Here is a 25,548-nt window from a genome sequence, read left to right on the forward strand (position 1 = left end):
CTCCACAGCTAGGCTATCTAAGCTACCTTGGTAGGCAACTCCTCACTCCTTTAACGCATTGGATGGAGCGGACATGCAGCAGAGGGAAAAGGACAAGTGCAAGATGAGGGGCTAGGTTTCGGCGGCTGAGTTGGCTGCTAGCGACGAGGGCTGAGTTAGGGGTACCAGGTACCCGGTAAGTGGTGAGTGGTGAGAGCGAGAGGACGAGGTTGAAGAGCGCGCTTACTAGCCCTGTCGATGTCCCCGGGACAGGACAGGGCAGGGCAAAGCCAGGGGCAGGGCAAAGCCAGGGCCAGGGCTGGACCGCACAGGGCTGCTGGGCTCGGCTGGGCTGGGCTCTAGGAGGAGACCAAGGGGCCCAGGAGAGCAGGAGACCAAGAGCAGCAGCAGGAGGAGGATGGGAGGAGAGGAGAGGAGAGGAGAGGAGAGGAGAGGCAGCTGGCAGGGCGGAAACAGACCAAGATCCCCCAACCCAACCCAGTCCAACCCTGCAGATCAAACTGACTGTTTCTGGTCCGGGTGGATCCAACCGTCAGGCCTTTCCAAGGTTCCAGTTCCTCTCCCGCGCACCGGACTGCTGCACACACACAAACCCACACACACAGTAGGCACGGGACGGGCACATAGACTGACTACCACGGCAGACTACAAGCCTCCTTTTCCCCCTCGATCCCTCACAATAGCATACCTAGCATCGACACTACCACCGAGATTCGACCCGACCATCCGGATCCTCGACTGGGTCCTCTTTTGAGGCTCATTCCAGCCCGCCTTCAATCTCCCATGCCATCCCATGAATAGCATCACCAGGCTCCTCTGCATTAACTCAATTTCTGGACCCGCCGGCGCCCCAGCCTGCGTGTTTCTTGCGCTGCGCTGCGCTGCACTTGCACTGCACCGCACTGCGCAACCAGACCCCAAAACCCGCAAACCCGCATCCGCAACAAGCCTGCGTCCCCACGCCGTTTCGTCAGCAGCAGCAGCGGCGGAAGCAGCAGCAACAGCAGCACGTCTCGCTCCTTGCTTCTCCCCCTCCCTGCCCCCCCCCTCGGCCACTGCACTGTGACTGTGAAGCCGCCCGCCAACCTGGTCGCAGCATCGTCCGAGGCCCATCCTGAGCCAGACACACGCCTACCCTGCTGATCCGAATCGAATCGAATACTTCTCCATTCTCCACAGAATTCGCGACTGACTCCTTGCACCACCGCAAAAAGATTTCGCCTTGCGCCGCCGTCTTCCCATCTGCCAAGCCCGGCCAGGCAGAGGCAAGGCAAGCCCCGAGTCCACCAAGGGCCTCCTCGCCCTCGCAGGATCGCTCCTCCCCCTTCCAATTGACCCAATTGCTCCTCCGACACCCTGTCACCGTCACCAGGTGGCCCTCAACGACATACCGCTCCACAACCGAGCGACCGACATTGGCTTTGGGCTGGGGAATACTTGTACTGGGCACGGGCAAGGCGGTGCTCACTGCCCAGCCCGCGGTATCATTTGCGACATCGCACGCGACGTACCCACGGCTTGACTCCAGTCGAACATGACCACAGCCATGTCCGCGACCTCTTCACCAGCTACCTCGCCCCCTCCAGCCGTCTCCTCTCCGACGTCCAATCCCAACCACCCGCCTCTGCCCCCAATCATAACCTCCTCGCCCCAGGCGAAACGATCCACCCTGCCCCGGCCAGTCTCCATGTCACAAGCCTCCAAGGACAGGCTGTCGCAATATTCCGTCGGCTCCGTGCCGTCTCGGTCGCGCCCGCCCTCCCATATATTCCCGATGTTCCCATCCAGCCTCCCGTACACCCTCGTGCGGGACTTCGCATACCCGACCGCTCATCCCATGCACTATGGTCCTCCGCCAGAGCCGTCGCAGCCTCCCTCGGGCATGTCCACCCCGGCGAGCGAGTCACGCCGCCTGTCCGACTCCGCCTGGGAGGGCAAGATGAGCTGGGACACCGGCGCATGGGAGAGCCTCAGCAAGGTCAACGACCTGGCGCCAATCTACCTCGGGGACGGGCCTCCCTGGAGCGAAGACGAAGACCTGCAGAGCCCTGTGGTGAGCTCCAGGCACCGGAAACACAAGTCCTCGGGGGCGGCCTTTATGCAGAGCCGCCGGCGCAGCAGCCGCGACCAAGGCAGCTCGAACGTCATGCACGCGGCCGATTACGACGCAGAGAGGGGCTACTACATAGGCACGGGTGGCGACGGCAGCGAACGATATTATGTGAACCAGGGAGGAGAGGCGAACGGGCCGGGTGGTGAATATGTCACCTACCCGCCCACCCAGGCGCGACACTCGGGGCATCCCTATACGCTGGCTGAGCTACAGCCACGGCAGTATGCTGAACCCAATGGCGGATACCATGATGACTCTGACGATTCTAGTACGGGTCAGTCCCCTGGGTACGACCAGGAAGACCAATCCAGGTACTCTAGGGACTACCAATTCACAATCACCTCGCCCGACGAGGAAATGCACGGCAAGGCGGTCGCTTTGTTCGACTTTGAGCGAGAAAACGAGAATGAGCTTCCCCTGGTAGAGGGCCAAATAATATGGGTTTCTTATAGGCACGGGCAGGGATGGCTCGTGGCGGAAGATCCCAAGACAGAAGAGAGCGGCCTGGTCCCTGAGGAGTACGTGCGGCTGCTCAGGGACATCGAGGGCGGCATGACGAGCCTGACCGGGCAGGCTGAACCACTCTCCGGGAGTCCTGGCGACGTGGGCACGCCGACACAAGCCGAGCACACGAACCTTGGCCACAATCCTCCGACTGCAAGTACCTCCTCCAACGCCAATGGATATCATCAGCCAGTCGTCTCAACTTTCTCTACTTCTAGCAAGGACCTTGAGCCGTATCCACACCACATGCTAGGCAACCAAGCCGGCCACGTCCCTCCACAAGTCGTGCACTACCACGGTCAAAGAGGCGGCAGCCAAGCCAACACACCGACGCTCTCGACGCACCACGACACCGGTTTCCTACGACGGGGCAGCCAGGGAGGTGAGGAGATCCCACCGAAGAAATACGAAGGCCAGACCAAATCCGATGCGAAGCTGCAGTCTCCAACCGAGGACAGGAAGATGGAGGCGACGTCATGAGGGGAAGAGGCGAAGGGCGCCCTGCACAAGAGGGCTCTGATAATAAAATCCACGCCGGAGAATGGGAGGCCTTGTTTATTTGGCCAAGTGTAATTGTAACGACCTTTTCGGGGCGGAGCGTTGCTTGTACGGCAAAAACAACTATTGTGAACGGATCAGCACGTCAATAACTGATTATGAGGGGTTGAGGGCCCGAGGGGTGAGCCGAGGCACAGTCGAGCAAGGCAAGAACGAACTATAGTTCCTTGCCTGTGTTGTGATGCGGGGGAAGTGCGCCGAGCCGCCGGCAGCCAGAGGAATGTTTCCAGGCAGTGGGGAGGGAGGAAGTCTCCGGTCCAGAGCAAAGATTGGATCTTGCATTTCAGGAGTACATCACGGGTGATCTGGGACGGCGGAGTGGGCATATCACCTCTTGCGATGGAGTCTTGTGTCTGCGATGAAAAGGGCTCCATACAGCCGATGCGCTTTGTATAATGTTTTCGAAATGCCAGATAAATAAGCTGCTGGAGCCGTAGCAGTAAAAAGCTTGTCCACTGTCTACCCTCTACTCTACGTGTTGTGGTGCGTCCGGTAGTGTTGCGCCCTTCCATGATCCGAGGCAAATGCCCGTCTCGCACGCCTACGCCTGGTCGAGATATCTCCCTGCTCACTGCTTTGTCTTGAGACCGACAGGTTGGTCTTTCTTCCGTGGTGTCGGTAAGCAAACTGTATGATTTGTTATCGCAATTTTGTGTGTTTCTTCCTACGTTCTTACGACTACAACATGCCTTCAGCTCGCCGCAATTTGAATTCCTCACTCACCAAGGATATAGCTGACAAAGACGCCAATATGCAGGTAAGAGCGAGGTATTGCATGACCCAATCAAGGTAGTAGGGAATGCATTGCAGTGTGCATATATGACAGTGGTCTTTCAGGCGTCGCGATGGGAGCGGACCATGAGCGCATCATTCTTTCGACTCCTATGGCCTTGAACGTGTCTTACTTGTCAAACTCACATGTTACTCCTGCTATGGCTCTCCGATTAGCAAGAGCGAAAGCGTCGAGCTTCCGGCTGCTGTTTGAGAGGCAATGCCCCGTGAGGACCTGGGTCACACCCGTATTGAGAGTTGCCGGGTTTGTCTGTATCTCGGGGGGGGGGTGTGTGGTTGGCCTATAGCTTGAGTGCTGTTGAGCCGCATCATCTTTGACAGCAGTTGTTTCTGCAGGAGCTCAAGTCTGACCTTGGCCATTCAAGAATCTGTCGAGCCTACAATTCTTGTGAGCCTCTGAGCAAATCAATTAAAATCAACAGCATTGAAAGCTAAGACAGCCTGCAACAGGCACCGGAGCTTACACGGTGGAGGACGAATGCTACCGTTGCCTTACGTCATGGCGGTCGCATTTGTAAGGCATGTTTTGGAGGGTCCGAGGGTAGTCCGCAATTCCGAAGCTCAGCAACGCAATACAGCTGCCACAGCTTCCCTCCTCCATCTTAGTCCGCTGATTCGGGTCTCTTTTTCTCACTCTCGGCTCTGTTGACGCTTCTGTTCCGCTTCTTGGAGCCGATTGACACCCTTCTTCTCAGCATCACCCTCCAACCCCTCCTCAATTGCTCTCCCTCATACCACAAAATGTTTGCGCGATCAGCATTGCGGGCGTGCCAGTCGGCTCAGCCTATGAAGCATGTAAGCCTTCCCTCCAAGCCTGCTCCGGTCTGCCGGCACCAGCCTGTGACTGACATCATGTGCGCCAGCAAATCCGCCGCTACGCCGACAAGCCTCCCGCTCCCTCCGGTGGAAGCAACAACACGCTGCTGTACTTCCTCGGTGGTGGCGCAGCCGCCGCTGGCGGCTATTACTACTTCACACAGAACCCCGGCGCGGCGCAAAAGGCCGAGGCGAAGGTCAAGGGAGCCCTCCCCGGTGGGGAGGTCAAGAAGGCCCTGACGGGGGGAGACCAAGGTTTCCTCTCTCTCAAGCTGGACGACGTCGAGATCGTGAACCACAACACCAAGAAGTTCCGGTTCAAGCTACCCGAGGACGACATGGTCTCAGGCTTGGAGGTCGCCAGCGCTATCCTGACCAAGTTCAAGCCTGAGGGCGACGCGAAGCCTGTGCTGAGGCCGTACACGCCTACTTCCGACGAGGGTAAGTCTCACGCTACGTCTCTTAAGAATCGGTGATAGCCCCGTATGCTGAAACCATATGGACTTGCAGGCACCAAGGGCTACATAGAGCTCATCGTCAAGAAGTACCCCGACGGTCCCATGTCTAGCCACTTGCACACCTTGGTCCCCGGTCAGCGCCTCGACTTCAAGGGGCCCTTGCCCAAGTACCCATGGTCGGAGAACAAGCACGAGCACATCGCCCTGGTCGCCGGTGGCACCGGAGTCACGCCCATGTACCAGCTGTGCCGCGCCATCTTCAACAACCCCAACGACAAGACCAAGGTCACTCTCGTGTTCGGCAACATTACCGAGGACGACATCCTGCTGAAGAAGGAGTTCCAGGAGCTCGAGAACACATATCCCCAGCGGTTCCGCGCATTCTACCTGCTTGACCAGCCGCCCAAGGACTGGGCTGGCGGCAAGGGCTTCATCAACAAGGAGCTGCTCAAGACGGTACTGCCAGGCCCAAAGGATGGTAACGTCAAGGTTTTCGTGTGCGGACCCCCGGGCCTGTACAAGGCCATCTCGGGCCCCAAGGTGAGCCCTAAGGACCAGGGCGAGCTGACAGGTATTTTGGCGGAGCTTGGTTACACCAAGGACCAGGTCTACAAGTTCTAGATGACTGCTGGGGATGCAGGGTCAGTGGTAGTAGCCAACACGCATGGGCGTGAGTGTATAAAAGCATCTAGACGAGCATGAATGCTATGAAAGTCCGATTCACCTTGTGCGCACTTAGCAAGCGCCGACACTTGAACTCATCCAACAACGACTCGTGGTCAGTGGCAATCCATCCGGCCCAAGCGGCCACTTTAACAGCAGCGTTGGAGGTGGTTTTCCCGGTGTTTATAGATGGAATGGTAAGCCTGATCTAATTCTCCTGGGGATCTATGCTTCTTTTCTAGCAGATCTGGTCCTGATCCATTCTCCATCGTTGGGTATCACAACCCATCTGCCCGATCAGTTACGATTCCCATCACATCATGATACCTCTCTATATCCAAATACTCGCCCGCGAGCCTCCACCTCGGCGCCATCTTGACCATTGCGGCCCGCGACTGCTCCATACCCTGCCTCATCTCCGGCTGGCCGTTCTCTTTCCAGTGCCAGTGGAAGGTTGCGAGCGCGCAGTAGATGGCATCGAAGCACAATGGGCTCAGCCTGTCGACCACGTCCACCTCGCCGCCGCCGCTGTCCACACCGGCCATGCTAACGTCAGGGGACGTCGCGGGGCTGCGGGACAGGCCCAGCAGCTCACCCGCAAACACCTTGATGATCTCGCTCGTCGTCGTCAGGCCCTTGATCGCCTCAACCTGCATCGCTAGCTCCTCGGCCGTCCGGCCGTCCTCGCTGCCAATCCCTGAGCCTGGGCGCATGTGTTCGGGACAGCTGTACAGATCCATCACCATGATCGTCGTGCTCCAGACGAGGCACCGCGAGGGGCTCAGCGCGAAGTATGCGTCGCTGCCCACGCCGCCGGCGTTGGATATGTCTGTCTCGATGGCATGGCCGAGTGTGTGCAGGTCACGGAGTATCTCTCTGACCTCCTTGATACTGAAGGCATCCTTGTCCCCCTCCTTCTCTGTCGTTCCATTCCCCGACCCCTTAGGCCAGCGGTGGGCATACCGCCTCGGCGCGCCTTTGCAGTGTGCCATTGCCCTCGAGGTGAGCATCGATGCCTGCGCCAGGCGCGCAAAGGGACTGGCCGTGAGGTCCTCCAGCGGCGTACTGGTGGACCTCTGCAGGGAGAAGGCCATGTCGCCCGAATCCCAGGCGTGGTCGTCGACGGGCAGCATCTCCGTGTCCAACGGCTGGTCTGGCCAGCCGGCGAAACGCTTCTTGGAGCCGAGCGAGATGATCCTGTCGAGAATATGCGTTGCCCACCATACCCTCCGCCTTTCCTCTGCCTCGGTCCATGTTGTACACTGGCCGAGGATCGTGCAGGACTCCTGAAACGACGGCAGGCCCAGCATCGCCGCGTACCGCACGCAGCTGCCAGAGGTCATCCACGCCGCTGGGTAGACAGAGTGCGAGAACTCGTATAGGGCGACTAGTATCATGGCCTGCAGGTATAGGACGGACATGGTCCCTGCCGATTCGAGCTGGGCCAGGAAGCGCTTACAGGCGGCATACAGATGCGAGTCTGCCGCGGAGCGCATCTCTGGTGTCGGCACGGTCGTGATGAGCTTCATGGCGAGGAACAGGAGCGCGAGGTCGGGCCCGCCGTCTGAGAGCGAGATTCCCAGACTCATTCGCTTCTTGGAGATGAAAGGGAACCAGCGGTGGATTGTGTTAAAGTACGATGCGGCCGTCTCCTCTACGACATTGCTCGAAGCGAGGATCTCGAGGACTTCCTAGGACCAATTAGCCCCTTTTCACATGTCTGATGATTGAGCGCAGAGAGCCAGGGCTGATTGTATGGTGGAACCAAACATTGGGAGAACGGCAGCAAGTATATTCAACGGTCAACTGCCAAATCCGTAATCTAGAGTGCCTTCGACAGAAGACCACTTGGCTGTAGATGAACGAATTGACGGCCTAGCCAACAAGAACACTTTCTTCTCACAGTGAGCCGGCCGCTTTGAATTCCCATCTATCATACTACTTCTGCCCGAGTTGAAAAGATGAGAACAAGGCGAGCTTTGGACACAGTCGCGTGCGTCAGGTCCCACCTCTTTTCTCGTCGTACTCTTTGCCTTCTCATATAGCCTGTGCTGCGGATAGGTGTCACTCGAGCACCCAGGCGCAAATCAGACCCAATGACGAATCGCAACGCATCAACCATCTCGTGGAATACGTGTTTCAGGAAAGCCTACTTACCATGGGTATATCAATGTTCGGATTCGGTCTTGAGACCGTGGCCCACTTGTACACGTCGCTGTCAAGAAACATGACCGCCGGAAACTTTGTCCTCTCAAAAGCCGCCTGGCCATCCACCCACAAGTCGCCCCTAGGCCGGACGACCCCTGCTGCTCCCGCACTCTCCGGGCTGGATTCAGACCCTCCGACGTACGTGCTGGACCCCGGGGTGCCGTTCATCTGGGGTGGATTGGCCCTGGCCGAGTCCAGCCTTGCCTCGATCTCTGCCAGCTTCGTCTGGAGGTTCGCAAAGGCCTCCGCCGAGGGGCCCGCGGCGGGGGACCCTGGATCCGAGTAGTCGCATGCGCGCTGCAGTGAGGAGCACCTGGAGCACGATGGCAGGGTCTTGTCACACTTGCGCTTTTGTTTCCTGCATGTCACACAAGCTTGCGTTGCCCGTGAGCCGCTAACTCCGTACATTGCTGTTTCGTGATCCCGGGGCAGGAGGGCAAGAGTCATGACCAGTGAGTGGCTGTTCTGCGATGCGGGCCTTTCGATGAAGTAAAAATAATGTAAGCGAGAAAGATTGAAGCAAGAATTGAATATGGCACAAGATGGGATTAGTAGAGGACAGAAGCTGAGTGAGCACAGCGTGTTGTGAGGCCCGTGGGGAGTGGGAGTAGGAGCTGGAGGGAAACGCAGGAAAACGGAGATAACGGTGTTTAGTAAGCGCTAGATGCTGTGGGCGTCTCACCGTCTTCAGCTTAATTCGACCTCAGTCCATCCTCCAGAGCCCGAGTCAATTGTTAGCCCTCACGTAGTTCCGGGGGCGGCGTTGGGACCTGGTCATCTCTCTCTACTTGCCTCTTGTGACCAGCCTCTTTCCCTGGTGAAATTGCGTGCGAGCACGCCCATTTCCCCAGGTCGTATGGGCCTGGTTGTGCGCCATAACGTGTTTGCGTAGGACGTCCGCTGTCCAAGGACGGCCCAGCGTGTGATGCCCTCAACCTCTCGTCAGTCTCCCTCTGGTGATACTCGGCTCTGGAACCAGAGGCGCAAATTCTGTGGTTTCTTGTTGTGTTCCTCTTCTAGATCGGAAAGGCAAGTTTGTGGGCACTGTTCTTCCCAAGGCGGTTCACCAGGAACACAACGGTGAGTAACTGTGTAGCAATGCGACATTGAATCGTGCCTTCCTCTGTTGTGTGAATGTCTGGAAAGACGTCCGGCCTCAGTCCTTAGGTTTGAGGGTCCCCCTCCTTCATTCGTATGGAATTAAGGCATAATGTTCGCCCATCGATCAGGTGAAGTAGCCGACAGAGCATAACCCATCATCCTTATTCTGCTACAAGCAGCACAGCCAGCCATCTCAACACTCGTTTTGCGCAGCTCGTTTCTACCACAGCATGGCAACCGCAGCTCCTCTCCTTATGCGTCTCCGGCCCATGGCCCGCTGCGCCATACTCTCCGCTCTTGTGCTTGTCTCCATCGGCCTTGTCTATGAGCTTGACGCGTTGCCGGGCCGTGATGTCTTCGCCACCTCAAGATTCTACACCACTAATCGACGGCCTATACGTACAGAAGGAGGAGCAGAAAACCCATCTGATTCCTGCGCTGTCGAGCTCAATCATCTCAAGTCTCTGCACCTCACCGACACAATCAGGCACTCTCGCCGTTGTGTCAGACCCCTATCCTCTGTGGATGTAGATCGAGATATCGTTACCAATATTAGCTCCCACCTGCTCACAAAGAAAGGGACGTTGGATCTGAGCGACGCGTGCACTATCGACGTCGGTGCCTTGCCTTGTGACCCTCTCGAGCTTCCCGTCCCGCCCGCATATCCAACGAATCATGGACAATTCACTCATCTCACCTTCGGAGTGGCTACTACGTTCGCTCGCCTCCTGGAATCAAAGTCTACGTTCGCTCACTGGCTGTCAGATTCCGGTTCCACACTCGTCGGCCTCCTAACTGACGACTCTGAGGAGCTTGGGGAAATGGACCCCACAGCTCTTGAGGAGGAGTACGGGGCTGAGGGCATGAACCTTATCCTCGTCCCAAAGCATCGCTCAGAGCATACCACTGAACAATCACATGTCATGATCATCCGAGACATGCTTAAACACGCCCGAGCGACGGGGAAAGAGACACACTGGCTCGGCATCATCGACGACGACACCTTCTTCCCCTCGCTGCATGCCCTCGCGAGCGCCTTTGCCCAGTACGACCACACAAAGCCACAGTACCTGGGGCAGCTCACAGAGTCTGCACACATCGTCCCTATCGGAATCTTGGGTGGCTTCGGTGGCGCTGGCATCTTCCTGTCGTGGCCGCTGGCGCAGCAACTCGAACCACATCTCGAAAGCTGCCTTGAGGAGTTTCCCAAATCGAGGCGGAGACATGCAGATCATGAGCTGCATCTACGCACACAGCTTCGCCAAGCTCAAGATGGTGGAGGGGTTGTATCAGATGGACATTATGGGGGATACGGCGGGCTTCTATGAGTCTAGCAGGCGGGTTCTGTCTCTACACCACTGGAAGAGCTGGCACTGGTCTCCTGTTGACAAGATGGCTGCCATAACGAAAATCTGTGGTGGCTGTTTTCTGCAGAGGTTCGCCTTTCTGGGTAATGGCAACGAGGCGTTTACGATCTTGAACAACGGATACTCGATCAACATCTACAGGGCCGATCTGGAGGAGATACCTGACCTGAGCTTGACGGAGCAAACGTGGGACGGAGGAGAAGATGGTGCCTACCAGTGGAGCTTGGGACCGCTGAGACAAAAGGTCGACAAGGGAAAGAAGAAGTCGTACTGGCTGGAGGCAGTTGTTGCTGGTGAGAATGGAACCCTGACGCAGGTTTACGTCCACCGAGGTAGTAGGAAGCCGGGGGAGTATGACGAGGTGATTGAACTAGTTTGGCAGCCTTGATAGTAATACGGATCATCGATATGATCACTGTTTTAAATGGATTTGGGCCCGATTCCTTTTAAGTTGAGTCTATACTCCGAGGAATATGTGTCCACTCGCTACCCACATTAGACTGGACTGTCGCTTTTCTCTGGCTATGAATGGAAAAGTCTCCTATGCTGTTGAGACTAAAATAAGAGCCATGACAAATATGTGATTATATTCAAGTGCTAGCATACTGGCACAAACATGTGCGTCTCCCATAGCCCCAGTTATAACATGCTGTATGCGCCCACAAGCCTTCATGCTCGCTTGCAGTAAGAAAAAAAAGAGAAACCCCAATTGTCTATGCCCCAACGCCTCAATGCAAACCTTGTTCATGCCGGATACCCAAAATTATCATGGAAAAGGCAACGCAAGCGATGCGACTGGGAGGTGTCCCATTGTTCTGTCACCTCCCCCCCCCACCCCCGGGGGGAACACACTCTAATTGTATCACAGGTCCTGTCCCGTCTCGGACATCCTCCGAAGCCGTGTCCCAGACGGCCCCTTGATAGTGCCGTACCCAGCGCTGCCCTTGGAAGCCCTCGAGCTGACCCTGGCCAGCGGCGGGAAGTCTTCTTCGTCCTCGTCTTCCGGGTCAGGGATGATGGCGTCCTCGCGGGTCCCGACCAGGTCGGCCGCGTCGCCGGTGATGATGGCGCGGTTGGCAGGCGGCTTCCCGTCGACGTCGTCATCCGCGTCGTCAAGCAGGGCGGAGTCCTCGTCGTCGTCCGTGTCCTCCTCGCGGCTGGGGCCCTCGCCCTCAACGATCAGCCACGCGGGGATGGCCTGGAGCACGGCGACGGCGGCGAGGAACCACCAGGCGGGGATGACGTAGCCCCTCTTCACGCCCCAGCTGAATGTGGCGCCGGCCAGGGTGGGGCCGACGGCCCTGCCCAGGCCGGAGAAGGTCGTGGCGAAGCCGTTGAGGGTGCCGAGGATGCGGACCGAGGGCGCCGAGTTGGTCAGCAGGATGGTGATGCAGGGGAAGCCGACGATGACGGCGAAGCCCTTGAGGAGCAGCAGCGCCATCAGCGCCGCGAACTGCAGGTGCGTGTCCTGGATCAGCGCCGTGTAGGGGACCAGCACGTAGACGATGGGGAAGAGCACCGTGCCGGCCTTGAAGCACTTGAGCGCCCCGTAGCGCGAGCACACCGGCGGGAACAGGAAGAACTGGATCACGCCGCACGCGAGCCCGTATATGGTGAAGATGGTGCCGATCTTGTTTGAGTTGAGCCCGAACCCGCCCGAGAAGTGGAACGGCAGGTGAGTGTTCTCGCTGTCAGGGACCTGGCGGTGGTAGTTCAGGAACACGGGGAGAACCTGATCGAAGGCCACCGAGTGCAGAGCCAGGATTGTATATGCGAGAATGTTCATGGTGACCTGGGGTGTGAAAATCTCCTTCATCGTCGGCGGTGGAGCCTGGGATGTCTTCTTCAGAACAACGCCTGACTTTGGTAGCAGAGGGGCCGAGGCCTCTGCGTCCACGAAGGAGGGTCGATGGTGACGTTGGTGTTGGTGGTTGTGCTTGTGGCGAGGCCTCGTCCTGAAGGGTTGTGAGATCTTCTCTCCGAGAAGTAGGCCCCAGTCCTTCTCGTGCTTTTTCGTCTCTAGAGTCTCGTGGAGGAACAGTATTGCCACGACAACGGAAACAAAGAAGAATGCACAAGCCACGAGGTTGGGCAACAGGAACGGGTACTTGTTGAACAGCCAGCTATTCCCGAAGAGTCCTGGATACTGTTCGGCTGGCCGGGCGAAGAACCCTCCAAACGAAGGCCCGAAGACGGAGCCGATGCTCCAGACAAGAGGCATGAGGGAGAACGCGCGCGGTTGGAGCTCCTTTTGAGGCACCATCTCGGCAACCATAGTACGGATGATGCCGACTGCAGCACAAGTTAGCACGAGTTACGAAAAGGGTTCAACTGGGGAGACCATACCGTTGCCGTTACCAGCACCCATAACAAAACGTATACAGACGGCCATGGCGAGACTGGAAGCCGTCCCCCATATTATGAAGCAGATCATGGTGGAGATGAGCCCGGTGATGATGGTTGGTTTGCGGCCAATCTTGTCTGATAATCTCCCCCAGGGCACTGCAAAGGCACTCTGTGATATCGAGAATGTGGAGCCAACCAGACCGGCCCATCTTGCGACATTGTTATCCTGTACGCCGAAACTCTTGATCATCTCTGGCAAGTAAGGGAAGACCGACGTTAATGCAAGCGGCTCCGCGAATCTGGCGACAGCTAAAGTGAAGATGTTAGCGAGCCACCAAGAAGACGAGGAATAGTACCTGGGACCGTCTATTCTATCCCGCCTAGCTTCTCCACATAGTACCCATTGTCACGTCTGTGCCGGTGGCCAAGTCAAGTACCCGCGTCTTATTGCGGCAGTCGTGGTGATCCAGCGTTCTTCCCAGGGAGTAAACAACCCAACCAATGCATGCACCTACTCGACACGCAACCAAGCCGTCGGCACTAGGAACTACTAGCAAGAAAGCCTCGCTGTTGTGGACCGGCTTAACATGACGGGGGCTTCGCTTGAGGCATGGCGGCGACACAGAGGCACACAAATCAATGGTCCACGGGGCGCGAGATAGGGTGTTCCATAGTACGCGAGGGCTGGAGGTTATGGCTGCTTACCCAGAATCGCGAGCTGCTTTACTGGGAGCTTCGGTCCATTGGAAGACATTGTAGAGTCACCGAACGGGGAGAGCACAGCGGAAGTGTGTCTATTGCGTAGGGGGTGTATGTAACTAGAGGCTTTCGTTCTGCAGGATGGATGATCCGAGTAGATCTTGTCTAGAAACGACTTGAGGGACGGGATCCAGTCGACAAGAGCGAGACTCTGGGGTTCTAGGCCTTGTGCTTGTGGCCGGTAACGAATTATGAGGCACGACGCGCCGTCGGAACCATGAAATGCAAGGCTGCGTCGCGAATGTTGGAAATCGGGACGACAGAAAAGAAAATCAACACAGGAAATTGTCACAGTCACAAGAGGAAAGAAACTACCGTCTTTTGACCAAGAGACCGCCACCCCACAAGGAAGGGGTTTGCAGAAGGCGAGTCACCGGGCCGCAAAGAAGTGGGACCTTGGCGGTCGACGATGGTGCAGATTGTTCGCCATGTCCACTCAGACCTCGCAGAATTACAAGCCAGGAAATCCTAGGCTGCACAGCCCGGCCTCGCCTAGTGTTGCAGGGCGCGCTGAGATGGCCGGTCCTCCGCCGATTCAACCCAGCTTCTGACAGACGGCCTGTGGCCGAGACAAGTGCGGCACGTAGGGCAGAAAGGCAGGGGAGGGTCGCTCGGGCGGCGGGCCCAGCGGTCCTGGAGGGGGCTGCACCCCAGTTCTGGCTGCTAGAAGGACGCCACCTTTGTGCATGGTCGAGACCGTTTCAACGACTCGCATGCGACTACGCCTGCGGTCTTTGCCGTGTTTGGCTGTGTCATCTGGATGGCTGCAGCTGCACGCACGTATGTTGATTCTTATCGCGCGCCTGTGTGTGTGAGTGCGCCAGCGTGTGTGTATGCCGTTGTGTTGCTCGCTCGACCAGCCGACCCGTCCGTTGTCGGCCATGTCAAAGTTGTAGAAGGAATACGATGTGGTTGTATTTCATGCGGGTTAGTCCCATGACCACAGGGTGCCCTTGACGGCCGACGACCAGAACCACCAGAGCCCAGAGATGACGTCGCCCCGCTTTATTACCGGTTGCGAGGCTGCGCCGGATCTCAGGCAGGCCTTTGCAGATCCGAATTTTTCAGCGGCGATGATTGGCAGATGCCTCGACCTGCCTTGCCGTTGCAGGCAAGGCGCCGATGTCGAGATGGCTGCACCCGATGTTGTGACAGTGGGCTCTCATTGGAGACGGCGATTTCTGCTCCACCCGTGAACCCTTGGATCCTGCTGGGGCGGGGCAGAGGCGGCGGAGACGGTTGCTAGCGGAAGTTCATCTTGGCAAGAATTGACGACAGCCGTGGTCACCATCTGGACTCTGTTAGATGCGAGGACCGAGTACCGAGCCCCGGCGGTGTTCAAAGCATTGGCCTCGAGGAAATGCCAGATGACAGAGGGCATCGTGACGAGGCTATGCAGTGTAGCAAGATGACGTCGCCGTTGCGATCTCAATGCTAGAAAAGCTTTGCATTTGCCGTCGCATTCGGGCCTGTGCAGGGAACATGTGAAGCTTGTTGTGTTCACCGGCGGGATGCGGTGAATCTCGCGACGTTCCAACATCGCTTAACACCGACTGCACCACTGCGACCCTAGGACAAATGCCAGTCCCGGACGACATGATGAAGCAGGCAACTATGGCCAAGGGTGTCACGAGGAACATCAAAGTTTCTGACCATAAGCTCTGCACTTTGAGCACATAAGTGTCTGCCCTGCTCGGTAAGGAAATGTCACATATATCTGACTTGTGGGGGGGGGGGAAGGCGTGTCAAACGAGGCATGTGAAAATACACCTGTCGAGTCGGCACATGTGTGTATCTGCCTGAGTGCTGCATTTGTTACTCTCTAAGATGATAGAGAGACGTCTCCAGAAGCCAATCACTGATGCCAGCCCATGTATAACTCTAAGCTGTGCGTATGACAGGTAGGCAGCAGGTCGTGTGCGCTGACTACCTAGGTAGACGGAGGCGCGGCCGGCACTAATAAAGTAGTACCACCCAGACGGTTGGTCGATGGATGGAACAAAGATGTGATATTGAGGAAACCACCCCGGCTTCCGACCTGACGGTGAGCCCTTGCGGTGCCATTGCCGTAGAGCTGGATGCACAACTGGATTTTGTGCGATACGGGCAAAAAAGTTCTCTGCTTGTATGAGATGAGTGAGTGCTCTTGTCACGCCACGGCGTGCCGGGAGGGGCGTGTTGTCGAGGCTGGGGTCTTTGCCCAATCAGGAAGCTCGTTGTGGCCGGCCCGCAGTCGGCGGCTGCTTGCCATTGCCGGGGTGCGGATGATGTCAACCGGGGCCGATGATAACGACATCGAAGCTCTTGAAACCAGCAGCGGAAGCCTGGAGCTGTCTCTGTTATTAGTGAGACCACAGCACTTTCAATCAATCCTTATCTTCGAGTCCACAATTGTGAGACTGCCGGTCGATCACATCAGTCGATCACATCAGTCTGAGCTCGAAGTGAGTGTACGTATTCTACCTGGGGTTCCTGATCCAAATAGCCGTGCTCGGTGAGTTCCTCTCCGATTCAAGTCCACCTGTGGCTTGCGGCTCTTCAACGGCCGTGCAACTCTCGTACAACAACTAGGCGCCACAGAAGACAGCCCTCTGCTGTCTCACTACCCATCATGCGGCTGACAGGCACAGGAACGACAGGCCATAACATGGTCAACCCCGAAAAGATGGCGGACGAGCACACGCCTCTGATCTCGACCGTGAGGACCGCGCCACCACGCCAGCGCTATCCTCACCATGTCGTGCGACGCTTCTGCACCATCGCCATATCCTGTAGCCTCATTGCCTTGTTTACCACATTTCTTTTCTCCTTCGGGCTTGATCGTCATGGTCACGAATGGGAATTCTCTTGGCCCTCGTGCAAGGACCGGCACCTGACCTACGAGGAACTCAAGGAGATCCTGCTCGAGACACCAAGCAGTGAGAGGGCCGAGGAATGGCAGAAGTATTACACCGAGGGCGCTCACTTGGCGGGCCAGAACTATTCTCAGGTTTGTTCATACATGTCCCTCTCCTCCATCGATTCTTCGCGAGTTCTGGTGTCTCATCATGCCAACAGGCGCTGTGGACCAAGGAGAAGTGGGCAGAATGGGGCATCGATTCATCAATTGTCACATACGACATCTATCTGAACCGGCCCGTCGACCACCGCCTGACAGTTCTCGGCAAGTCAGGCTCAGGTGACGCCTCGGCATGGAAGGTATCATTCGAGGCTTCACTTGTTGAGGACGTCCTTGAGGAAGACCCCACTACTGGATTCAACACGAGCATCCCGACATTCCACGGCTACTCTGCCAGTGGCAATGTGACAGGCCAGTTTGTCTACGTGAACTATGGAACGTATCAAGACTACGAGGATCTCGTCAAAGCTGGCATTGACTTGGAGGGCAAGATCGCGATTGCTCGGTATGGTGGTATCTTCCGGGGCCTGAAGGTGAAGCGGGCCCAGGAGCTGGGTGCCGTTGGTGTGATCCTCTACTCAGACCCCGGCGACGATGGTGAAGTCACCGAAGAGAAGGGCGTCGAGAAGTACCCCAAGGGCCCCGCGCGTCAGCCCAGCAGTGTGCAGCGCGGAAGCACCGAGTTCTTGAGCTTCGCCCCGGGTGACCCGACCACTCCTGGCTATCCCTCGAAGCCTGGCGTTCCTCGTGGTCCTACCGAGCCGTATATCCCGAGTATTCCCAGCATCCCCATCTCCTATAAGGATGCATTGCCCATTCTCAAGGCTCTCAACGGCCACGGGCCATCTGCCAAAGACTTCAACAAGTACTGGAAAGCGGACTTGGGTCTCGGGTACAAAGGCGTGAACTACAGCGTCGGCCCTTCACCTGAAAACGTTGTTATCAACCTGTACAACGAGCAGGACTACATCATCACACCTAATTGGGATGTCATTGGTATCATCAACGGTTCCATCCCCGATGAGGTCATAGTCGTTGGGAACCATCGTGATGCATGGATTGTTGGGGGTGCAGGTGACCCCAACAGTGGATCGGCTGTTATCAATGAAGTCATCCGCAGTTTCGGAGAGGCCCTCAAGAAGGGCTGGAAGCCGTTGCGAACGATCGTGTTTGCTTCTTGGGACGGGGAGGAGTATGGTCTACTGGGCAGTACCGAGTGGGTGGAAGAGTACCTGCCATGGCTATCGCACGCCAACGTTGCCTATCTGAATGTCGACGTTGGAGTACGGGGACAAGACTTCCACGCATCAGCGGCGCCCCTCCTCAACAGCGTCCTTTACGACGTCACTGCTCAGGTGCAATCACCTAACCAGACTGTCAAGGGCCAGACCGTCTACGACACCTGGAACAAGAAAATCAGTACCCTGGGCAGCGGAAGTGACTACACGGCATTCCAGGACTTTGCTGGTATCCCTAGCATTGATTTCGGGTTCGGCGCCGGCTCCAAGGATCCAGTCTACCACTACCACTCCAACTACGATAGTTTCCGCTGGATGTCTGAATTCGGTGATCCGGGCTTTGTCTATCATCGAACCATGTCGCAGATCCTTGCGCTTACCACGGCCAAACTCGCCGACGAGCCGGTGCTGTCCTTCGAGGCGGCCACCTACGCCACGGCTCTTGACAAGTACGTCAGCAGGGTGGAAGAGAAGCTGGCGGCCGCAGCCATTCAGTCCAAGCCCACGGACAAGGACGAAATTCTTGCGATGCGCGGGAGTGTCATCCGCCTGGAGGCTGAAGCCACAGGTGAGGCTGATGGCTTCCGCAGGAGCCTTGTGAAGCTGCATGAGGCGATCGCTGGCTTGGTGACCGAGGCGAGCAAGTTGGACGCCAAGAAGGCTGAGCTGCAGGAGGAAGTCAGCAAGGAGATCCCGTGGTGGAAGTGGCCGAAGAAGCTGAGGCTCGGCTACGAGATCCGCAAGGTAAACACAAAGTACAAGTACTTGGACAGAGATTTCATCTATCCAGAGGGGCTGGATGGGCGTCCCTGGTTCAAGCACATTGTCTTTGCACCAGGCTTATGGACTGGCTATGCTGGAGGTACGAACCCGCTTTTCCTACTACATCTTCCCCAAGGACAACTTGTCCCTATATTTAGAGAGTTCCTGGCTGACCTGATCTGCAGCTGTCTATCCGGGTCTGGTGGAGAGTATCGACGCGAAGAACTATACCAATGCAGTCCGATGGTCTGGTATCATCGAAGACTCCGTCAAGAAGGCTACTGCCAACATCAAGGTTGGTCACCACGGCTAGATGATGAGCTGGAATTGGTCAAACACCATGCATCATGGAAGCAAAGACCGGTTGGAATATAATGCCGACAAGGCATAGTGTTGGAATAGCAATGTTTTGGCCTTCGCTGAGACGAGGACCAACGTCTTGCTCTCCTTCAGTCTCTATGCCCAGAATTGGTACTATACACTCTTATGGTGCATCGTCATCTTGTCCTGCGCAGGCCTGGCGCTTATACAGCGCTGTCTGTGTCTTTCTGCGAAAGTTGAAAGCCTGTGACAGCCCCACTTACTCACGCGCAAACCGCGAATCATTGCACTGGCCAAAGTCGAGCCAGTGCTTCTGGTATGCCCATGTAAGAGCAGTGACTCACCGTCCTTCACGTACGATGTTGTCGTCCAGAAGGCGAGCACGTCTCCACCTTTGTCTCGGTCCCGGCTTTCTCCTCACCAGTCGTCTCGTCGTCGCACCGCTTTGAACATGTCCAGGCCAAGCGCCAAACGCGGCAGGTCCTCGTGATACGCTTCTCCAAAATACCCAGGGGCCATATCCCGGCGTAGTACGAGGGCCCCTGTCCTTAACGCACGTCATTAATAAGATCGTTCATGCCGTCGCCATGGGGTAGCTTGGCCATTGTTTGTCTTGGGCTGTGCAATCAACAAATAGTTTCTTTGCGACTGACCGACTCCCTTGGGAAAGAAGCCATCGGAACTTGCTTAGGAAGTCGGATCAACCAATGTCTTGAGAGAGCAGCACTCCATCATGACCGACCGGGGATCAGGTAGCCGCCGCGCAGGCAGCGCCCGAGCGCGCAACTCGTCCCGCTCCGCGACCTCGTCGGCACGCTCCTCGGCCGCATTTGAGCGTGATCAGGACCAGCACCTGCAGGCGCTCAACCATCCGTATCCTAACCGCTATAACCCCAGCCTGCGCTCCGTTGGGTCGCGCGTGTCCCTCTCGGACCAATTCGCCACGACCAGGAGGGAGTACGAGTTCGGCTTTGACGATGGCGCATCTTTCATCACGACGGACGCCGAGGTGGAAACGGACCAGGACGACACGCTGACGGGCGCCGGGAGCTTCGACGGCGTCATTGTCACTCCTCCCGCGTCGTACCGCGGTGCCGGCAGTGCGCCACGGCAGCCTGGGCCGGAGAGAGTGCGTCGCTCGCACTACGAACTGTTGTCACTTCCGGAGGGAGACGAGACGACCGAGAGAGATATCCGTCGGGCTTACTTCCGGCTCTGTGATATCCTTCGCTCAGAAAGCGTCCCTGCCCAACACCAAGATCTAGCTGAGCGATATCTTGGCCATGTTCAAGCTGCGTTCGAAACTCTGTGTAGCAAGCACAGCAGGGACGATTACGATGCATCGTTGCAAGACGACGAGCTTGAGGAGAGCACACTGTTGTCTGGGGATGAGGGTGAGGACGATGTGAATGGCGACATGAATGGCGACATGCGACAAGCCAGACGAACAAATCCTCGACTGGTGCAGGAACTGCGACGACAGCAAGAGCGAGAATCAACGGAAGTGAGACTGCACCTGGATGCGCAGTCCATAATCACTCCGAGCCACCGTCAACTTGCCCAACAACGCGGCTCACCGACAACTTTGTCCCTCACCCAGACTTCCGTCACTTCTCTTCCTGCCATCAGCCAATTCTTGCAACCCAGACTGAGACAGGTCCGAACGGCTCTGGGCGGCGCGACACCTCCAGCCTCGGTGAACTACAACCAAAACGAGCTCTATTGCACCACACCTACCGTCACCGTCACATCTTCAATCTTCGCGACGGATGTGAGGGACTCCTATCTTCCTCCTACCATCGTCTCAGGCCGCCAACAGAGTCCCAGCGCCGACACGTTCCCAAAGGACCGACAGCTGCAATGGTACTCGTTCTACTTCGCACCAGCCCTCAATTTCAAGCTCCGACAGGAGCTCTTCATCAGAGATGCCGGGTTGTCGGAGGCCGCGCTGAGGCGCACACTCCCAGACGCCGTACTGGAGATTGAGACCGACGCCGTCAACGCGGCGTCCCTAACCGCGAGGGCCTCACACGTGCTGCGCCTCGACGGCGACGAAGGGGACGGCGACCAGCCCGCCGAGCCGCTGCACACCGAGGCGAGCGTCTCGGTCAGCCGCGCGTGGCCGGCGGCCAGGTACAGGCCGAGGTTTGGGCTCGGCCTGCACAGGCGTGTCGGGGGCCAGAAGGGCGGGACGGTGTTTGCCTGTGCGGACAGCGGGACGCCGTCCCTCTGGGACAGCCTGTCGCCGTCTTCTTTCCTGAACCAGTCCGTCAGGAAACGGCTCGACGGGGACTCGACGGGGGCTTCCTGGCGCAGCTACATGGACCAGCTCTCGCAGCTGCCGAGTTACTTCAGCCCGCCCACGCTTGAAGTGGGATACAAGTTCGGTACGTTCTCTGAAGATACTTTGGGACTGCGTTCCGGCCGTGCTTTCACGAAGCCAGCCGGTAGTGGCCTGCGACGACTCCACGACAGTGTCGGCCTGAGTGGACCAGGCAAGGGGGGATCATGGACGATCTCTGGCGCATTAACCACTGGCGGAGTGGCTGGATATCTGAGGTTCGGGAGAAACCTTCTGTCGTCGCCTGCTGAGCCGGAGCACAACCTGATCCCGAGTCGGTTGAGAGGCTTACGCTTTGAAGCTGAGTTATCCACGTACAAGTCCAGGCCGAACAATCTGCTTGGCAGGGTGCACTCGCTGGGCAGGTCAGAAATCAGCCAGCTTGCCGTGCGCGGGCTCAAGAAGTTCGGGAAGTCGTCGAAATTAGGCCTTGAGGTGTCTGTGAACAACAACAGCAGCTGCGTGGTTCTGTCACTGTACTATTCAACGAGGAACAGCAGGAGCCTCACCGTCCCCTTGGTGCTTCTCCGGGACCAGCCTTCCCCTCACCAGTTCCTCACAAAGGTCCTTCTATTCGCTGGCTTCCTACCAGCCCTGGCCCTCGCGGCCCTCGACCACTCCCGGGTTCTCCTCTCCCGAGCGGACGCTACGTCCCAAGAGGAGAAGGTTAGGCGCTCACAAGACATTCAGAAATATATCGCCGCCCGCCGCGCCGAAGCAGACGACCTCGTCACCGTCCTCGCTGAGCCCATTACTCAGAGGCAGCGGACCCAGCGCGAGCGCGGCGGCCTCGTGATCCTGAGCGCCAAGTACGGCGTCCTCCTCGACGGCCAATCCGCCCCGGGGAAGCCCTCCCAACCGCCGCCTGCTGCCGCTGTCGCTGCCGCTGCTTCCATGGACCTGGGCCCTAGCTGGGCGTCTCCGGAGGATGTTGCTGACGTGACCGTGGCGCTGGCGGCGCTGGTGGACGACGACGGGACCCTGCGCGTCCCCGAGGGCCTGAGGAAGAGCAGGCTGCTCGGGTTCTGGGACCCCAGGCCCAGGCGGACCAAGTGCCTGTTTGTGAGGTACATGTTCCGCGGCCAGGAGAGGGTGAAGGAGGTCATGGGGAGGGACGAGCTGGCGCTGCCGTGATACCCTGGGTGGCGGGTCTGTTCTGTATGATGTGATGCATATTATGTCTGAATAGCTGCATGAGTGATGTTGTATGAGGGAAACATGATGGACCTGGAGTCTTGGGGTATATGATACTTCTTGTAAGTCCTCATATTGGCTTTGCTATTTACCTGGTAATTACACCTCTCAAATTGACGCACATACCACTCAAGCTAAGCGGTCATAATTCCCAAAACGCCTTTTGGAGTGCGAAAAGTGCAAGTCTTTGCAAGTTTGAGACGGTGGAGAGAAGTGACACTGGCCAACGCCGTGCCTTGCTACCAGAGTCCGGTGGTAATTGGTCCAGGAAGAAGTGGTATCAGGACAATGTCAACTCCAGCAGATCGTTCAAAGGACATGAGTGCTACGATTCTCTGATTTTCCAGAGGTCTATTTAAAATAGGAGGAAGTCCTCTTCTGCTGACTCCCAGGAGCCCACGCTAGATGCTCCACAAATCAAGACCAATTCAGTCTGGATGCCCTCCACAAGACCCTCAATGCACACAACCCATGATATATCCCAATTTTTCAGTACCGAGCCAAGTCCAGCACGCCACAACTCCTATGAAAACCATGCAAATTTGGGTCGCACCTGGCCGCAGATTTCAGGCTCAGGCGTAGAGCTTCTTCTCATACGACTCCATGTTGACACCACCCTCGAGCTGGGCGCTGGCAGTCCTGATCTCAAAGCGCACAACACTGTCATGGACACCTTGGTGAAGCTCGTGCAGGCTCTTGATACCGGCATCCTGCATGGAGTGCTTCAGGCCAGCGGCAAGGTAAGGCACAAACTTGGTGATCGAGCCACGGTGAGCGACAGCGCCAGCGACACCCTGGGCGACCAGGACGCTGTCGCCCTCGGAGAAGTACCGAGCTGTTCCGGCGTTGCTCTTCTGGCTGTCAGCGCCGCCACCTCCGGCCTTCTTGTCCTGCATGGCATCAATGCTACCCATGCCACGGTACGCCTTTACCAGTTTGCCCTCTCGGGAAACAAACGAGGTTCCAGGAGACTCGGTGGTACCGGCCAGAAGACCGCCCATCATAACGGTGGAAGCGCCGAGAGCAAGACCCTTGACAATGTGACCAACGTTCTGGATACCACCGTCGGCAATGCAAGGCACACCGAACCTGGCAGCGAAAGCACTGACGTTATACACAGCAGTCGCTTGAGGGCGGCCGACAGCCATGACCTCCTGGGTGATACAGGCAGAACCGCTGCCCATACCGATGCGAAGACCGTCGACTCCGGCGGCAATGAGGCCAGCAGCCTGCTCGCGGGTCACGACGTTTCCGCCAATGACGTCGAGCCCAGGATACTCCTTCTTGATCCACTTGATCATGTCGATCTGGAACATACTGTTTCCCTGACTGCTGTCGAGGATGACGATGTCGAGGCCAGCCTCAACGAGCCCGCTCAGCCGGATCTTGTCCTCTGGCCGGGTGCCGATGGCAGCAGCGCAAATCAGCTGCTTAGAGTCGGGGAGCTTGGAGGCGAGAGGGAAGTTGAGGTTCTTGCGGAGATCGGAGCGGGAAATCATGGAGACCAAGTTGCCATCCTTGTCGACGATGGGCAGCTTGCCCTTCTTGGACTTTGCCAGAATGTTGTTGGCCTCTTCGAGAGTCACGCCCTCCGGGGCAGTGATCAGCTCAGTGACCATGACGTTGGCGACGGGCTGCTCATCGACGTCCTCGAATTGCAGATCTCGGTTGGTGACGATACCCAGAAGCTTGGAGCCGAGCTTGCCACTTTCTAAAGCCGCACACATTAGCTATCTGTCTGCGTGAGAGCGTTGACTTTTGTGCTTGATGCGATTGTGATAGAGCAGGAATGTCATTGAAACAAGTTTCTCCCCATGACGGCGACCGTCGATACGGTGGAACGAAAGTTATAAAAATTGGGATTATAATCATGATAGCTGGCAGGGAAATTACAAGGGATTTACCGGGAGGGAGACACTCACCGGTGACAGGGAAACCGCCAAAGCCCCACTTCTCCTTCAGGGCCTTGGCCTCGCCGACAGTGGTCTCCTTGGTGATCAGGACGGGGTCGTTGATGAAGCCGTTCTCGAACCGCTTGACCCTGCGGACCATGTCGGCCTGGGCCTCGGGGGAGCAGTTGTGGTGGATGACACCGACGCCGCCCTGCAGGGCCATGTGGATGGCCATCTCGTGCTCGGTGACGGTATCCATGGGGGAGGAGACAAAGGGCGTCTTGAGGGTGATGCGCTTTGTGACGGGGGCGTCAAGAGTGACGTCGGAGGCGGGGAAGCCGATGTAGCCAGGCAAGAGGAGGAAGTCGTTGTAAGTCAGGCCTCCGTGGACCTTGGCGTTCATCAGGTCCTGAATGCCGAGTCCATCACGGCTGTCGTACTCCTTGAGGATCTCCTCGGCCTTGGAGGCGTCGAGGGCCTTGGACACGCCGTTGACGGGGATGGCACCATTTGAGGAAGGCATTATGATTTTGGCCAGGTCTGTCCCGATAGACTCAGTTTGGAGGTTGTAGCAGGGTGCTAGCCAAGAAGAGGACGAGATGATGGGTTGTCAGCTGTCTTGTCTTCTCGACGGGGAGGGTTTCCCAAGAGAAGAAGAAGAAGGGAAGAATAAGGCAAGGCCGTGATGCTCTTGCATTAAATCAATTTTTTTTTTTAAGAGGACCCCTGCTCTCCGCCAAAACTCGACGCGCCTACCCCACTTTCGCGACTTGTGTCCTAGAATTGATGTTATCGATATCATCTATCGATAAGCAGTCTTATCGATAGACTAGGTACTCTTTGTCAGCAAGTGAGACCGCTCTCCCGGTGGTTGCCGAGGCTGGGAACTCAGGCCAGGACCGGCCAGGCATCAACCAACGTGATGGGACAGAGAGACGGCATCTACCAGGTACCGTGCCTGGGTCCGGTAGCGCGGTCCCTGCAGCTGCAGCACTGCACCCTACCCTGTAGCCACGACCCGTTCGAAGACCTGCTCGTTCTTGAAACCAAGCATCAAGAGCCGGGACTCGGAAGCAAGAACGGCAATGTCCTGTCTTGACAGGTGTGAGTGGACGTGCGAGTGAGGAGGGAGGAGGGGTCAGAGGTCTGGCCCTTCAATGGTTGTGTTCCAAACATGGGGCCTGCAGCAGTGCCCAGGTGGGTCTGTCTTTTCCCT

At 57.2% G+C, this 25,548-nt stretch overlaps 8 protein-coding genes across 8 annotated transcripts; 5 read left to right on the forward strand and 3 right to left on the reverse strand.

Moving 5' to 3' along the window:
* Positions 1-1,546: 1,546 nt before the first annotated feature.
* INS49_002193 (uncharacterized protein) lies at positions 1,547-3,097 on the forward strand (the record flags this gene model as incomplete). Its single annotated transcript, XM_043163007.1, has 1 exon — positions 1,547-3,097. One exon carries the CDS (start codon positions 1,547-1,549, stop codon positions 3,095-3,097), a length of 1,551 nt encoding a protein of 516 aa, XP_043031513.1.
* A 1,611-nt stretch (positions 3,098-4,708) lies between these two features.
* Positions 4,709-5,862, forward strand: INS49_002194 (uncharacterized protein; the record flags this gene model as incomplete). The annotated part of the gene is made up of 3 exons (XM_043163008.1): positions 4,709-4,762; positions 4,831-5,224; positions 5,294-5,862. The coding sequence occupies 3 exons, from the start codon at positions 4,709-4,711 to the stop codon at positions 5,860-5,862; spliced, it is 1,017 nt and encodes a 338-aa protein (XP_043031514.1).
* Positions 5,863-6,182: 320 nt separating this feature from the next.
* INS49_002195 (uncharacterized protein) lies at positions 6,183-8,520 on the reverse strand (the record flags this gene model as incomplete). Its single annotated transcript, XM_043163009.1, has 2 exons — positions 6,183-7,595; positions 8,062-8,520. The coding sequence occupies 2 exons, from the start codon at positions 8,518-8,520 to the stop codon at positions 6,183-6,185; spliced, it is 1,872 nt and encodes a 623-aa protein (XP_043031515.1).
* A 923-nt stretch (positions 8,521-9,443) lies between these two features.
* On the forward strand, positions 9,444-10,968 carry INS49_002196 (uncharacterized protein; the record flags this gene model as incomplete). The annotated part of the gene is made up of 2 exons (XM_043163010.1): positions 9,444-10,414; positions 10,470-10,968. The coding sequence occupies 2 exons, from the start codon at positions 9,444-9,446 to the stop codon at positions 10,966-10,968; spliced, it is 1,470 nt and encodes a 489-aa protein (XP_043031516.1).
* A 474-nt stretch (positions 10,969-11,442) lies between these two features.
* Positions 11,443-13,680, reverse strand: INS49_002197 (uncharacterized protein; the record flags this gene model as incomplete). Its single annotated transcript, XM_043163011.1, has 3 exons — positions 11,443-12,872; positions 12,927-13,235; positions 13,632-13,680. The coding sequence occupies 3 exons, from the start codon at positions 13,678-13,680 to the stop codon at positions 11,443-11,445; spliced, it is 1,788 nt and encodes a 595-aa protein (XP_043031517.1).
* A 2,616-nt stretch (positions 13,681-16,296) lies between these two features.
* Positions 16,297-18,897, forward strand: INS49_002198 (uncharacterized protein; the record flags this gene model as incomplete). Its single annotated transcript, XM_043163012.1, has 3 exons — positions 16,297-16,674; positions 16,743-18,684; positions 18,770-18,897. The coding sequence occupies 3 exons, from the start codon at positions 16,297-16,299 to the stop codon at positions 18,895-18,897; spliced, it is 2,448 nt and encodes an 815-aa protein (XP_043031518.1).
* A 741-nt stretch (positions 18,898-19,638) lies between these two features.
* INS49_002199 (uncharacterized protein) lies at positions 19,639-22,380 on the forward strand (the record flags this gene model as incomplete). Its single annotated transcript, XM_043163013.1, has 1 exon — positions 19,639-22,380. The coding sequence occupies one exon, from the start codon at positions 19,639-19,641 to the stop codon at positions 22,378-22,380; it is 2,742 nt and encodes a 913-aa protein (XP_043031519.1).
* A 632-nt stretch (positions 22,381-23,012) lies between these two features.
* INS49_002200 (uncharacterized protein) lies at positions 23,013-24,855 on the reverse strand (the record flags this gene model as incomplete). Its single annotated transcript, XM_043163014.1, has 2 exons — positions 23,013-24,151; positions 24,363-24,855. The coding sequence occupies 2 exons, from the start codon at positions 24,853-24,855 to the stop codon at positions 23,013-23,015; spliced, it is 1,632 nt and encodes a 543-aa protein (XP_043031520.1).
* Positions 24,856-25,548: the final 693 nt, after the last annotated feature.

The sequence above is a fragment of the Diaporthe citri genome (genome assembly GCF_014595645.1).
Source record: "Diaporthe citri strain NFHF-8-4 chromosome Unknown scaffold_1, whole genome shotgun sequence".
NCBI classification, from domain to species: Eukaryota; Fungi; Ascomycota; class Sordariomycetes; order Diaporthales; family Diaporthaceae; genus Diaporthe; species Diaporthe citri.